The 15,712-nt window shown below is 42.3% G+C and overlaps 2 protein-coding genes across 2 annotated transcripts; both read left to right on the forward strand.

Moving 5' to 3' along the window:
• The first annotated feature begins 208 nt into the window (after positions 1-208).
• LOC147433925 (uncharacterized) lies at positions 209-1,789 on the forward strand. The gene has a single exon (XM_086489554.1). The coding sequence runs from the start codon at positions 209-211 to the stop codon at positions 1,787-1,789; it is 1,581 nt and encodes a 526-aa protein (XP_086345680.1).
• A 1,517-nt stretch (positions 1,790-3,306) lies between these two features.
• LOC147433926 (uncharacterized) lies at positions 3,307-4,092 on the forward strand. Its single transcript, XM_086489555.1, has one exon. It carries the CDS (start codon positions 3,307-3,309, stop codon positions 4,090-4,092), a length of 786 nt encoding a protein of 261 aa, XP_086345681.1.
• Positions 4,093-15,712: the final 11,620 nt, after the last annotated feature.

Here is a 15,712-nt window from a genome sequence, read left to right on the forward strand (position 1 = left end):
GTGGTGCCCCCTGTTTGCTTTACCATGATAGGCTCGAGGCGCGCCATTCGGTCCCCGGTGTTTTAGAGGCCGTCGGGGTTCGGGGTTTGCTTTGCACCCGTCAGCATTTGCCTCTTTGGGAGCTCATATAGATGAATCTCTCTGCCAAATAAAAGGAATCTATACCTTCAAGGTGCATGGATCTATTTATCATAACATTGGTCCATTGATGCCAGAAGAGCGATTAGGTCAAATGCCTTGCTTTGCTCAGTTGTATTTTTTTGACACTGAGAATGAGTTGCAAAACAGGATGAGTCATGTTTCTAAACTCAAACCAGATGTTTTGAAAAGCTTGCAATCGATGATGCATCGAGTAAATCCGTATGTTCAAGCTTTTAGGGGGTTTGCTACAATGGTCCAAACTTCCAATATTCCGGAGATTAGGATGGTCATTACTGAGAAGCGTACAAATGGCGGGCAATATGTTGCTCCAACAAGTGTAGAAGTTGTTGCAATCATGCCTGGTCAGGGTGAAGAGAGCAACATTGGCCATTGTGATATTGTGTTGAATCTTTTGGGTGGTGGTCTAAAACGAATCTCAAATTGCCATAGGTCATACATGCCTCTATTATATGTATTGCTATTTCCAAATGGTGAAGTTGGTTGGAATCCTTACATACCCCAAGTGAACAGAGCGGAAGTAAGCAGAGAGCGAGTAAATGGAACTACAAAGTATATTTCTACAATGGATTTCGACAAGTATAGATTGCAAATTAGAGATGACACGACACAATGTCTTTTACGTGGTGGTAGGCTACTGCAACAATATATTGTTGATGCATATAGTTGTATGGAGGAGTTGAGGCTTTTGTGGGTTCGTAATCATCAAAGTGAACTTCGCAGTGAGGTGTATCAAGGCTTGATAGATATGGTTGGAGCAAGAGATGGAACAAGGGATGATAGAGAACTGTTATTGGGTGCTAATGTTGGAAGAAGGGTTGTATTGCCTTCTTCGTATGTTGGTGGCCCTTCCTATATGCACCACCTGTACCAGGATGCCATGGCAATTGTACGCAAGAGACAAAAACCTGGTCTCTTCATTACATTCACATGCAATCTTGGATGGAAGGAGATACAGGATGCATTACTGCCTGGACAAACATCCAATGATCATCCTGATCTTACTGCCCGTGTTTTCTACCATAAGTTCAAGGATTTGATGGGCTTGCTGATTAAGAGAGCTATTTTTGGTAAGGTCATTGGACACATTTCTGTGATTGAGTTCCAAAAGAGAGGCCTTCCTCATGTTCACATTCTATTGATACTTGCATCTGAGCATAAGCCAACAAAGACATTGCATTATGATAAGATTGTGTGTGCGGAGCTTCCTGATAAAGTAATGTTTCCACAGTTGTATGATGTTATCAGTCAGTGTAATGTGCATGGCCCATGTGGAAACTTGAATAAGAATGCTCCATGTATGAAAGATGGGAAGTGCAGGTTTAAATATCCTCGAAGCTTCAGTGTATCGACTACTGTGGCTAGGGATGGATACCCAACGTACATGAGGAGGCATGATGGAAATTACATTGTTCGTAATAAAGTGAAAATGAGTAATAAATGGATTGTTCCATACAATCCATTTTTGTCAATAAGGTACAATGCACATATCAATGTGGAGGTTTGCTCCACTATATCCGCTGTGAAATATCTCTACAAGTATGTGTATAAGGGACATGATAGGGCCACTGTTGTTCTACAAGATAGTCAAGGGCTTCTAAATGAAGTTACAAACTATCTTAATGCTTGATATGTATCAGCATCTGAGGCTATCTGGTGTATACTTGGGTTTCACATGCATCAAGAGAAACCTTACATACAACGGCTCCAAGTTCACTTGCCTCATCAAAATCAAGTCATCTTCAGCGACAGAGCGACTGTACAGAGTGTGGTGGAGGGAGATGTCAGCAAAAAGACAACGCTCACTGAGTGGTTTGTTGCAAATCAACAATATCCAGAGGCCAATGATTTGTTGTACATAGACTTCCCAACAAAGTGGGTTTGGAAGCCAGCAAGTAGAACATGGACTCAAAGACAGATTGGTGACATGATTGGAAGAATGTACCACATTGTTCCCAATGTTGGAGATTTGTACTATTTGCGTATTTTACTCAACATGTGCAAAGGATGTAAGTCTTTTGAGGATATTAGAACCTTCAATGGACGAGTATATGACACATTTAAAGAAACATGTAATGCACGAGGATTACTTCAAGTCAATGATGAATGGTTTCTTTGTTTGGAAGAAGCTTCTTTTCAGCAAACAGAGAAACAATTGCGCCTATTGTTTGTAGTCATTTTGGTTTTTTGTGAACCAATACATCCTGGTGCATTGTGGAATCGCTTCTATAAGGAGATTTCTGAGGACCATGTATATCATATGAGGGTTCGCACAAATGATGCGAATATCTGTGAACACATGGCACAGAACCAAGCTTTGTCAAACTTAGAGACAATGCTTCAACACTATGGAAAGAGGCTCTCGGATTATTCTGGAATTCCCCAGGTGGATCACACCTTGCAAATTATGAGTGAGCATGGAGTGCTTGCTGAAGATTTCATGTATAACAAAGAGGAACAAAGAGTATTGTCTACTCGAATGGAATCATCTTTCAATGTTACAATCGGGTTTTACAAGCAGCTTGCATGAGCAGAGGGACTGTTTTTTTCTTGGATGGGCCAGGTGGAACGGGAAAGACTTATCTCTACAATGCTTTGCTCTCTCGGATACGCGGAGAGTCCAAAGTTGCTTTGGCATGTGCATCCTCCGGGATTGCAGTACAGCTTCTCGACAACGGAAGGACTGCACACTCTAGATTCAAGATCCCTATTGATATAACTTCTGAGTCCACATGTAACATTAAAGTAAACAACCAGCTTGCTGAGCTATTGCAAATGAGTTCATTGATCATATGGGATGAAGCCCCCATGGCTCATAGACACGCTTTTGAGGCTCTTGATAAGACACTAAGAGATGTCATGAAAAATGACATGTTGTTTGGTGGAAAGGTTCTCCTCCTTGGTGGTGATTTCAGGCATATATTACCTGTTGTGTGCAAAGGGGGAAGAGAAGACATTGTTAATGCATCTTTGTGCCACTCATACATTTGGCAACGTACAAAAATCATGCATCTAACACAGAATATGCGAGTGGTCAATTGTTTAAGTAATGTTATTGAAAGAGAGTTTGTGTAATGGACACTTGATATTGGTAATGGCGATGTTTGTGATGGGGACATACTTGATAATGTGGCCCTGCCGGCTTGCATGATGCTACCACAAAATAATTTGCAAGCATTGGTTGCGTGCATATATAGAGACCTTGAAACACAGACTTGCCATGCATCTTTTTTCAAGGATAAAGCAATTTTGGCTCCACAGAATAAGGAGGTGGATACTATAAACAATTTGGGCTTGCAACAATTTCCTGGTACTTATAAGGAATATGTCAGTGCGGACTTAGTGTGTGAATCAAATTGTGATAGCATTTTATTCACAAGTGAGTTTGTAAATAGTTTAGATCTTGGGGGAGGCTTTCCACCGCATGTTTTACAATTGAAACAGAATGCTCCAGTTATGTTGCTTCACAATTTGGATCCAAGAAGTGGTCTTTGTAATGGGACACGCTTGATTTGTAAGCAATTCCACAGCAAAGTGATTAAAGCAGAAATCATTACAGGGTCACATGCAGGAAATGCAGTGTTCATTCCAAGGATTGATTTTCTCATGGGATCTAGAGAAGGTATCCCTTTTGATTTGAGACGCCGCCAATTTCCCCTACGTTGTGCTTTTGGGATGATAATCAACAAGGCGCAAGGCCAAACATTGGGAGTTCTTGGATTGTATCTCCCAACACCTGTTTTCACCCATGGTCAACTATATGTGGCAATGTATCGCGTGAGATCCTCTTCTGCCATCAAGGTTGTGGTTGGTGATAGTCACTTAACAAGCATTAGTAGACATGGAGATCAAAGAATATACACTTCTAACATTGTCTACAAAGAGGTGTTGCAATTGACCTACCCCCTGCCACCCCCTTGCCATGGGGTTTAACGTGGCTGGATATGTTTCATCCAATAAAAAAGCACGGTGACTCTCGCAACTATTTCTTTGTCATTTACAAGCTTAGTATCTTCTTATGAAACATGGTGTAGCCTCAAGCAAGGTATATTCGCTGAAACAATTGACTAAGATTTATTAATGTTGAGAGATTTATGCTTCATGTGCTTTTTCATGAATTTCTAATCCTTTATGTATATGTATATGTACAAATGAAGATGGATCCTAACGCCTCTGTGACTTACACACTAGGGAGACGACCTCGACACGTCCGAGGTAAAATATTGTATATGTGTGTTTGTGACATTTCGATACTTTAAAGAATTTAAATCTCACAGTCAACGATTATATATTAGATCCACCATTATGGAGGGGTCCAATCACAGCCATGCAGATGATTCATCTACTCGAGGACTTGGATGTAGCAAGGTAACAATGTTGATGTTGATATAGTAAAGTAATAGCTTTTGTGTATCAAAATAACTGTCTATACTAATAGCTTTTTGTTTGGCTATAGATCACAGTATTACCCATAATTCTTAATGGTGGGTATATATCATGCTTCATATGATCCGAGCTTACTGTGCTACATTCAAGTTGCTATTCAGAGAGGATTCAGAGCACGTGTCACCATTGCAGAGTTAGGCAGAACCCGTCCAATTAATGCTATGTTTGCTCAGAATCTTAGTCTCAGTGCTTGGTTCCTACGTGTTTTTGTGTTAGGATCTCTTCCTCCAGTGATTGGTAGATGTGTTTAACATCGTGGGCCATGGGTGGTTCGATACCGCAGCAGGGCATGTCGTAGACTATGCTTTTGAGCGTATAAATCTTAAGTCTCTACGCATGTTATATTTTTTGACATGGGAAATATCACTTACTCTATATATGTTAGTGAAAAGTTAGTTTGAAAATATGTTGTGATGACTTTTGTTTAGGTTGCTGCATAAAGGTTTTCATGTTGTCCATCTTATAAATTTCAAACACACACAATACAGCTCTCTCTCTCTCTCTCATCAAGCATGACAGAGAGAGAGGAAAGGAGAGAGAGAGAGCTCTGTCTCTCTCTCTAGCTAGAGAAAGAGAGAGAGCCCAACACATGGACAACAGAGAGAGAGAGAGAGAGAGAGAGAGAGAGAGAGAGAGAGAGAATCCACCCAGTATGTAGACAAAGGAACATGCTAAAAAAAACCAAGGTTTAGTGTAATCCCACCTACAAAATTTGAGATTTACCTCTACATTTTAAATTTGAAAGAGTGCCCTATAGCCCTGATGACTGAGAGAGAGAGACAGAGAGGGCGGCTATACTAGATAGTCGGACAACACTACAGCTTAAGGGTAAGAGGGGCCATGCCGCCGCCGAAGCTCTGCACTGTTTTTGATAGATGGGGAGAGAGGGAATCTCTCCAAATGCAATCACGTACACTTTGTGCTTGAGGAGCTTCCTATCGGGGATGTCATCTCTTGGGATGCATTGATTGAGGGATATGCCCAAGTTGGACAAGCCCAAGAAGCTCTGGGATGTTTTCGGCGAATGCGAAGCAAGGGTGTCTCTCTAGGTGAAATCACATATGCTCTCGACTCGAAGGCAAGAGTCGGGGTTAGGAAGCTCTGCACTGTTTTCGATAGATGGGGAGAGAGGGCATCTCTCCAAATGCAATCACGTAGACTTGCACCTTGAAGGAATGTGGCATTACACAAGATGCTGATATAGGCAAAAGAATTTGCGATTATATAATTGTTAGTCAGGGGTCATTGAAAGAAAATGTCGTGCTTGGCACTACCTTGGTCAGAAGGGTGTCTCTCATATGCATTCACATAGCACCGCCGAAGGCGGCGCCGTTGCACTAGTTGCTTTATAACTAAGCCTCATGGATGACCACACACCATGCTTGGTTGTATTTTTCATGTTGTTTACAACTAGGGTAAAGAGGGCATTAACAAACCGGGGTCCTGTGAAGGGACCCCTAGACCCCTCACTTTAAATTATTTTGTGTCCACTCTAAAGACACTAATGGCCCCTTGGTGAGCCGGTTAGCATAGCTTAGGATGCAAACCCCACCATCAGATCATGTGTTCAAGCCCTTTTGGCGCGATTGGCCTACATTACCCCCCTTATGCGGCTTGCTACCAGTGCTCGTTTTTGATACACACAATTCGATTTCTGCCATCGCGTGGCCTCGTGAGAGCTTTGATCATGCCAAAAATTTTGCGAGAGGTAGCGACTGATCCGCTCTATCCATTGAGCATCTTTGTAGCAAAAATGGTGCATTGTGTTGCACGCAACCTGTTGCCCCGCTTAGGTGGCTCTAAGTTGGGGGTTTTACCCTAATGTTGTTTGAGGTTTAGCTACATTTGTTTACAACTAATGTTGTCTGAGTTATATATCTACATTTATCTACATTTGCAAGGCATAGTTGAACTAAGGCATTCACATGAGCATTGCCATAGGCTAGTAGCGCCTCAAAAGAGAGTTTTCTTTTGGTCTCTCATCCATGACCTTGTGGTCATATTTATTTCATGGTATCCTTTCCCGTCTTTTCTTAAAAATGTCACTTTGTGTTCATATAATAAAGTAGATGGCATGCCTAGGACGGGGAAAATCTTGACCATCGGTAATTAAAAGATCTCAAAAAAACATGATAATGAACCTTGTGTATCAAGGATAAGGGGACGAGTTGGTAGGGGTGGCTGCTCTGATAGCCGATGTAATTATGGTCCTTGGATGATGTCATGGCAACACGAACATGACAAGGCCTTGTAATTTTTTGGGTTGATCAATATAATTCACTTACAATTGTGAGTTTTGCCCAAAAAAAAAAAAAACCTCACTTTGTGTTCATATTATAAAGTAGTCCTACACTATATATCTCCACTCACTGTTGTGAGTTTGGCACAGAAAAAAGTAGACATGCTACGGCCAACACTACCTACCACAAACATTAATAAACTCATAGACAGTAATAAAATAGTTCTATCTATATTAGCATTAGGAAATTTCAGAGGTCATTTGGAGGGCCATATGAAGAGAGAGAATAATAGAGCGCGTCCAATGAGCACGAAGGCTACGTTACGTAGGAAAGTACGTGGAAAGACTCAAAAAATAGGAAAATAGCATAAAACTTTCACGAATCTAGGATTGTAGCATCGTAATTTCCTTCCTTTTACCGAGCTTTTAGGTGCTTGCATGTGGTCCCACTTCTGATATTCTCTTATGGTCATTAAGGTACTGGAGGGTGACCATTAAGCCCGCACAAGATATTGGAATTCTAAAACACTTTCCCTCTATTAGAATGATTTCAAAGTGAATCTCCCTCCACTAAAGCTTTTCTCTGAGAGCTATGGCTTCCACGTCTTCTCGCCCAAGAGGCTCCAGGTGTTTACTGTCTCTCACACCAACAACCAACAACTGCACTTTGCCTAGAAGGCCAAGTAGTAGCATATCCTCAATTACAATATCAACTTCAATAAGTGCAGAGAACCAATGGGTTGGACAAAGGATAAACAAAGGTTCATGGGTCCTCATGCAACTAAGAAGACCCAAGAGGTCTAGTGGTATCAACGTTTACCGCTCAGCATGGAAGGCCAGAGTGTTGGATTTCAAAGTTGAAATCGGCAAAAGATCTGTAAAGAAAGTTCTTGTTCAGCATGTGTTTACCCATCCAGAGGTGATAGCAAACGGTGGAAATGTATCAGATATACATCAACCACGTTGCAATTGTAAGTACTCTTGACATGTGAACTTACTGATACTCTCATTATAACTTTTCTTATATATTTTGCAATGTTTCTCCCGCTTGTTATGAGCAATGTCTCCATTCTTCACAGCTCAATTACATTAGATTTGTCATTTGTACTTATTGATACTCTTAGTTTAACTCTTCTTATATATATTGCAGATGTTTATCCCTCTTCTTATGAGCAATGGGAGCCTGTGGAGTGCATAATAGGCCTCTTCCATGTTGTTCATGCCCACATTGATTCTCTACAGTATTCAGGGAGGAGCAGCAAAAGACTGGATGATGAGGGAATATTTTTTTATGACCACTTCTACCAACTCAGCTCAGGGAATAAGAATGGCATGTTGGTGAAAGTGCCTCTACCAACCGATTGGAACACTGTGGACTGGCCAGTTCCCGAGGAAACAATGGTGGAGGCAATGCGAAGTAAGCTCTACAAGGATATACAAAGGTCTCTACGTAGCTCTATTCCCACCAAACTGGTTAGAATTGCAAACTTTTGTCTTGTTGCACTCTTCATAGAGCTGTTTCATAGCTACAACATCCGTGTTACGAAAACTATGTTCATGTGCAAGTTATTTCAACAGTCATCCTGTGACAAACTTCTTGACAGAGGATGGTATGCAAAGGAAGAGATTGGTTTACGGTGCGAGGTCGCGCTTGATACTCTAGTTGTCAAGTACATGATTGCAAGCCAATCACTGTTACTCTTGTTTTGGTATATGCGATCACAAATGCCCAATGGTAAGTACATTCCTATGGATCAGGTTTCTGCAGGTTTGGAAGATAATCCTGCTGTGGATGTGGAAGTGATTGATAAAGAGCATGGCCTACTGTTGGTAGTTACAATAAGGGAGCTATGCAGTCTTCAGCATTTGCGGCATGACATAATTGAAGAGTCAATGGACAAGGACCTATCAGATTTTTCCTTTTTCCTAGCTGGCCGTAAGGTGATGCGGCGAAGGGAAAAAGATATTTTGTGCAAAGAGTTGGATGGTCGAGTTGAAGTAGTGTCAATGTAACAGATATTCTTGTGAATCCAAGTGTATACAAATGACTTTCAATACATGAAGTTTATTGAGCTCATTTTTCAATTGTGCCCTGTGAAAAAGTGTGTTTGAAATACATTTCTTTACCATGTCAAATCTCTCTCTCTCTCTCTCTCTCTCTCTCTCTCTCTCTCTCTCTCTCTCTCTCAATGTTAGACAAGACAAAGGCATGATAGAAGAGTCATCTTAATTCATTAGAAAGTACAAACTCGTCCGTGAACAATGGACTGAGATACAATTTCTGTAAGTATGGAATCAGAATGTCTTCAAGGTAAAAATCGAAGGAATGCCCCTCGAAAGAAGGTGGTGAGATAGTTGTTCCCGGCGGATTTAGTTCTCCCTTTTCAGGAGTATCATCAATCAGTAGTGTATTAGTTGCATCAAAGGGTACACCGATTTGGCTAAACGGTTTGTACAAAAGAGGTAAGTGTGGTTTTTTAGGGTGGTAGTGGCCCTCAACGGTAACGCATTTTCTTTGATCATACAAAAAGGCAAAATCTGACGTGTGAGCGTGGCATACACTACAAACTATTGTAACTAGTGGCGACAAGTTTTGCCTTTGCATTGAAGACCATATGGCAACTCTGAAGCGCGGAAGAAGAAACTGAATAAATTCCTTGGTTCCTGGACGAACCACGACTCGACAAGTTCCCATCCGAAACGTTTGCAAATCCTCAAAGGGTTCTGTGTCACCGAGAGGCACCCGCATCAGTAGCAATCCATTGACGTCCAAGATAATCAACCTCTGTAAATGTTGACAAGTACATATAAGTAGTTAGAAGCTGAACATATTTTGCCATACTTGAATAGACATTACCGGAACAACCGTATCTACAGGTAGCAAGGGTCCATACTGGGTCTCTGTAGTGTTCATGTCGTTGTTGCTCTCCTCTGCTTTATCTTCATAGTCATCATTCACATCTTCATCAGGGGTCTCCCCCATGGCTCTTTCTGCCTCATTCAAGGTTTCCTCCAAGGTCTTTTCCTCTCCCTCGGTTGACCGGCTTTCCTCATACATCCTTGCCTGATCCATATCAGTTTGCTCATCCCTAGGCCTGCTTTCCTCATCCATATCCTTTTGCTCATCTATAGGCCTGCTTTCCTCATCTTGGGTTTCAGCCATAGGCTCTTTTGGCTCCTCCACTGGCTGAATTGGCTCTTTCATTGTCTCCTCTGGTTGTACACTAGCACCTTCCATATGCTCATTTGACCTTTCCTCATCCTCGGCTCTTTCATCTTCTGCTGATATGACCCCCTCGGCCCATTGTGATTCCACTGTATCGGATGCAGGGGTTTTTCGTGGTGGCACGTCATGTTTTGTTAGATCAATAGTGCGGTCATCCAAGCCGTTATCTTCAAGCTCTCTGGGGCTAGACATAGTAAGCAGGTGTTGTATTAAACGTACCCGGTATCTTTGCAAATAATCATATGTGTAGTTTTTTCAAGCACTCTGCAAAATTGAAAGACCACATGGTGAGAATTCTTTTATAGACTAAACCAAAACTAACTGAATGCATTGCCAAATGGGTACCTTATTCATGAAAGGCTTTAATGCAAAGTAGCTTTGCAGGACATATTCTGCATGGAGAAGACATCTCCAGCCGCAAGAATTTCCATCAGTTTGATTTGGGACAGGTACATCTTTGATTGGGGCCTTGTATAGTTCATACCTTCCACATAGCTTGCCATAGGCAAGCAACAACCTCTTTATACAACTGCACAAAGCAATGTCAAGATGTTAGCATGAGGCTTCAAATTTACATGGATATCTATAAGAAACACTTTCTGATACAAAACACTTACAGCCTAATTTCAGGGTGGGTTCCTTTTATTGAATTGAACACCCACACTGCTGGTTGGTCAACATCAAGGCATATGAGACTCCAGTGATGGTTGCTCTCATATGGAAAGATGATGACAGTAACTTCCAGCATAGCACAGTGGAGAAACCAACTCTCAAAGGTCCTAGATGGACTGTTCTTTTGTCTAATAATCACTGACATTTGTGGATCAAGAAGAAACACCTCTGTGTGGGTGTGCAGTGGGAGTTGACTTTTGATCAGGCTGCAGAGACTCTACCTGAGTTAGCAAACCTATTATCTGAGTTTTCAAAGCTAGCAAGATAGTAACACTTACTTAAGACAAGCATAGATAATTGTGTCTGAAATCTGAGCATCTGGATTCTGCAATAAAGTAAAGTCCACTTTTTCCAGAGCTAGCTTTCTGGCTCCATCTACAAATGGTATCTCTGCAAGCAAACCATCCTTCATTGAAAGTAGAGTTTCTTGATTGCTTGCCTCTATGGACAGGGTCACATTGCATTCTGTTTGCCTCTGGGACTCCACTGCTACTTTTTCTTTCTCCTTAAGCTCTGCTTCCCTCATGTCCTCTGTTTGGCGAGCAATAGTCTCTGCCCTTGCCCTTGTATTCACATCATGTGTGATATCTACAACTGTGAGTTGTGGCACTAGCTCCGGGGGGTATAACAAAATTTCCCTCATTTTCTTATCCTTGCAGACATTGGGGACCAGTAGTTTGTCATACCTCCACCTTATTCTTTTCAGTGTCTCACTATCTTTGTCTATTATAGTAACCCTGTGGGCATGGGCTGCAACAATGGTCATGTCACTGAAGTACTCCAGTAGGAAGTCCTCTGCTGCTTCTTGTAGAGCCATTAATGCCACCACCTTCCACCTTTTGGTGCCCCAGGTAGCTTCTTCACATATGGACCTCACCATCCTCTGAAAGGGTAGCTTTGGTATGCATAAATCTACACATTTCTGTGCCTTTCTGATTTCTCTGAAAAGTCCCATGCAGGTTTGTAACTTCTTCACCCTTGGCCCTTTCAGAATTTTATTGGGTTTTCTAGGTCTTTTCTTTGGGGTTGCAGATCTGCTACTTGCTTTAGATGCTAATCCTGGTCCCTTGCCTGCCTTCCTTGCAGTGGCTTTTGTTCTAGCCATTTCACTGTACACAAAAAGAAGAGTCTCTCTCTCTCTCTCTCTCTCTCTCTCTATAGCTTAGCATATTTAAATAGAGAGAGAGGGAGAGAGAGAGAGAGAGTGAGAGAGCCCATTACTAAAGGCGTGTGTGGAGCACGTTTTGACCTCAACAAACACCTCCGCGCGCCGTTAGTATAAGGTAAAAGAAATACTCACTCTCTCTCTCTCTCTCCTCTCCGCCTTACATCCTCTCTCTATAACACTCAGACATACACTGGTCAATGCGCAGTACTAACGGCGCGCATAGAGACATGTACACCGGTTATGCCTCTCTACGCGCGCCTTTGGTAGAGAGAGAGAGAGAGAGAGAGAGAGAGAGAGAGAGAGAGAGAGAGAGAGAGAGAGAGAGAGAGAGAGAGAGAGAGAGAGAGAGACTATGTGTGTGTGTGTAAGTTATATTTGTGTGTGTGTGTGTGTGTGTTTGTGATCTGTGTGTGTGTGTGTCTCTCTATGTGTGTGTGTGTGTGTGTTTGTGATTTGTGTGTGTGTGTCTCTCTATGTGTGTGTGTGTGTGTTGTGTTTGTGACTGTTTGTGTGTGTTGTTTGTTAAGACTGAGCTTGGTACTGTGACAGAAACAGAGAGAGAGAGATAGAGGCAAAGGCAGAGCGAGAGGCAGACCTTCGTTATGTCGATGGGTCGGCTTGCTGTCGGAGACGCAGACGACGGCTCTTGCACTCTCTCTCTCTCTCTCTCTCACTCACTCTCTTTCACGAGGTGTGGTTTTTCTCTCTCTTGACCTCTATATATGACGTACAAAAGTATACGGTTTCAATAATGACCGCACGTGTGACAACATGCAATTATACTCTAATTTATGGTAACACGTGGGGCGCCGCCGTGTGTATCCGTTATAAGTGTGATTTTGAGAGAGAGAAAGAGAGAGAACAATAGAGAGAGAGAGAGAGAGAGAGAGAGAGAGAGTGAGAGAGCGAGAGCGAGAGAGAGAGCCATAGAAAGAGAGAGAGAGTGATAAAGAGAGAGAGAGCGATAGAGAGACAGAGAGAGAGAAAGAGAGAACAGATTGTGAGAGAGATAGAGAGACGGAGAGACACAGATTGAGAGAGAGATAGAGAGAGGGACTCCTTACTCTCAGAGAGAGAGAGAGAGGGAGGGAGAGAGACAGAGTCAGTTTGACACACAAAAAGCAATGGAGGAGACATCTCCCTTGGAGTTTCTGCAAACCCCACCAACAAAAGGTGATCTCTCACTCTTTCTCTCTGTATTTCCAACAGTTGGTACAAATTGTGTGTGTGTGTGTGTGTGTGTGCGTGTGTGTGTGTGTGTTTGTGTGTGTGTGTAAACAAAGAAAAACCCAGACTGTTGTTCAACACACACACACACACACCTCAACACATACTTCCATAGACAGAGACACACACACACACACATACACACATACACACAGACACACACAGAGATATACACATTCTCTCTCTCCCTCCCCTCTCTGTCCCCGTTACTAACGGCGCGCAGAGCCAACCAAACACTGGCTGCAGCTCTCTCCGCGCGCCTATAGTATAGTTATGACTCTCTCAAAAAGCACGTTTACATCCTTACGCGCCTTCCCCTCAATTGTACTTAAGGCACGCGTAGAGAGTTGCAAAAAGCACGTTTTCGTCCTTGCGCGCCTTTAGTACAAATAGACACATACAAAGAGAGAGAGAGAGAGAGAGAGAGAGAGAGAGAGAGAGAGAGAGAGAGAGAGAGAGAGAGAGACTATGTGTGTTTTTGTTTGTGCTTTGGTGAGAGACAGATATATATATATATTTATATATATATATATATATATATATATATATATAGGAGAGAGAGAGAGAGAGAGAGTGAGACTTGTCATGTTTCCTGATGAATAGGATTAAGGTCCAATAGGCAGAAGAGGCTGAAACCAGACCCAGAGCTTGTGCCAGGATTTCAACCTTTGCAGGCTCAGTTGCTTAATGTTTCTGCCAAAAGAACTGTTGAATTTTGTCAGGACATATCTGAAGAAAAGTCAATTGGTGAAGATCAATTAGAGAGGTCACCAGGGCAAGAGGATCCCTCACCCTATAAGGCTGCGGTGCCCTGTACAGTACTTGTGAAGAAAAATACAAGAAAGAGGAATATAGACTTCTCAGATGATGCAGATGTGCTAGAAAGTAGTCCTTGTGCAACTAAATGTAAAGCCAAAGAGGATGTGTCTTCTCTGGAAGACCCAGCTGCAACTGATGAGAGGCTGTTTGATTTTGCAGCATCTTGTGGTGCTGGGGACAAGTTTGATCTAGTTCATTCTATGTTTAATCCAAAGTTTGACATTGAAGACCTGTTAGCTCAGCACAGTAATTTCTTGCAGTCCTACAGAGATAAGTTTGAAGTGATGGTGCAGGTAGGGAGGGTTGTTCTGCCTACTATGACTCTTGTGCATTTAAATGACTGTGGTGGAAAGGGACAGGGACTGAAGAAGTATAGGGAATTACCACCTTCTTGCCGACATTCAGCCTGCCCTTTGCATCAAAAAGAATGCAAACTCATTCAGGAAGCCTTTGGCTTTATGATTTACCTGAACAGCCTGTTAGGATTCCTCATGCAGAATCCTGATGAGGTGTTAGAGGAGCAGGATGCAGCACCAGATGAAGAATGCGAGGAGACATATAAGAAGTCGAGGAGGTTGAAGACACAGTCGACCTTGAGGTTGAGGCAATTGAAGTACAAAGAAGTAAGATGCTCTCTATGAAAACCACAGAAATCAAACTTCCATTGGATGTCAGTAACTTCACTGAGAAGCATGCTCAGATGATGTTGCCTGCTGTGCCTGACTTCAGGATTGGAGACAGGACCTATATCTTCTTACATGATGTGTAAAGTGTCTTTTATTTAAGGGAGGATTTCTCCCTAGCTATTATTTCCAGAGTCCAAGAGGAGAGGAGTGGATTTGTTTCAGAGGATAGTAGTGATGATGAGGCAATGGAAACATCCAGCAATCCAATGGAATGCCTTCGAAGATGCTTTGAGAAAGCTGAAAAATACAAGGAGACACTACCTGATGAAGCCACCTTCCAAGCAATAAGACAAAGCCTAAGACCATCAAAAAGTAACAAAGAAGTGCAGGATTGGTTTAACCATTCAGGTCAGGGGTCAACTACATCTGTAGACCTGTGGCAAGAAAACCTCTTTCTACAGGATGAGAGCTTCATGGTAACTCTCTCTCTCTCTCTCTCTCTCTCTCTCTCTCTCTCTCTCTTTGTGTCACTTCTGACATGATATGTGTAGTCTTGGATTGCTGACAAGGATGACTTCCTTCGGCGGCGGACTCGAGAGTATCGAGGAAGGGATGCGGCCCTAGCGCAGTACCTTTCAAAGCTTTGCGAGTCGCCGATAGTAGTTTTTCACAATTCCATGTCACAAGAGGGTTCAATAGCAACTTACACATTCAAGACACTATCACGCTTCTTGGGTGGACCGGTGCTTCCCAAAAGTACAGATAAAGTCATTCTTGTGAACAAAGTGTTTGCTAGAGATTGTTTTGGTTACTGCCCGGGCTATACAGGTGGTCGGGCAGCGTATTACTACACCTACACAGCAATGGCACTAGCTCTTGGTAGACAAAACCCAGATGAACTTTTAGAGTATGGCAAACATCTCATGATTCGTTACAAGGGTGACGTGCCAAAAAACAAAATTGAACCTTCAAAATCTTGATACACTTCAAGTAGCAATTGTATAAGATCATGTATTACATTAATTTTGTACAATGTCATCCACTCAGAGTATCTTTCTCCACTTGTGATTCACATACACCATTGTCTCTCTCCACCTTCGTTGACTTTCACGAGCTCGGAGTTGTTGTAT

Source organism: Adiantum capillus-veneris, chromosome 19 (assembly GCF_014529385.1).
Source record: "Adiantum capillus-veneris isolate H3 chromosome 19, ASM1452938v2, whole genome shotgun sequence".
Taxonomy (NCBI): Eukaryota; Viridiplantae; Streptophyta; class Polypodiopsida; order Polypodiales; family Pteridaceae; genus Adiantum; species Adiantum capillus-veneris.

Excerpts from the sequence above, each read along its gene's own strand:
- LOC147433925 (XM_086489554.1), top strand. The coding sequence starts at position 209 with ATGCCAGAAGAGCGATTAGGTCAAATGCCTTGCTTTGCTCAGTTGTAT.
- LOC147433926 (XM_086489555.1), top strand. The coding sequence starts at position 3,307 with ATGATGCTACCACAAAATAATTTGCAAGCATTGGTTGCGTGCATATAT.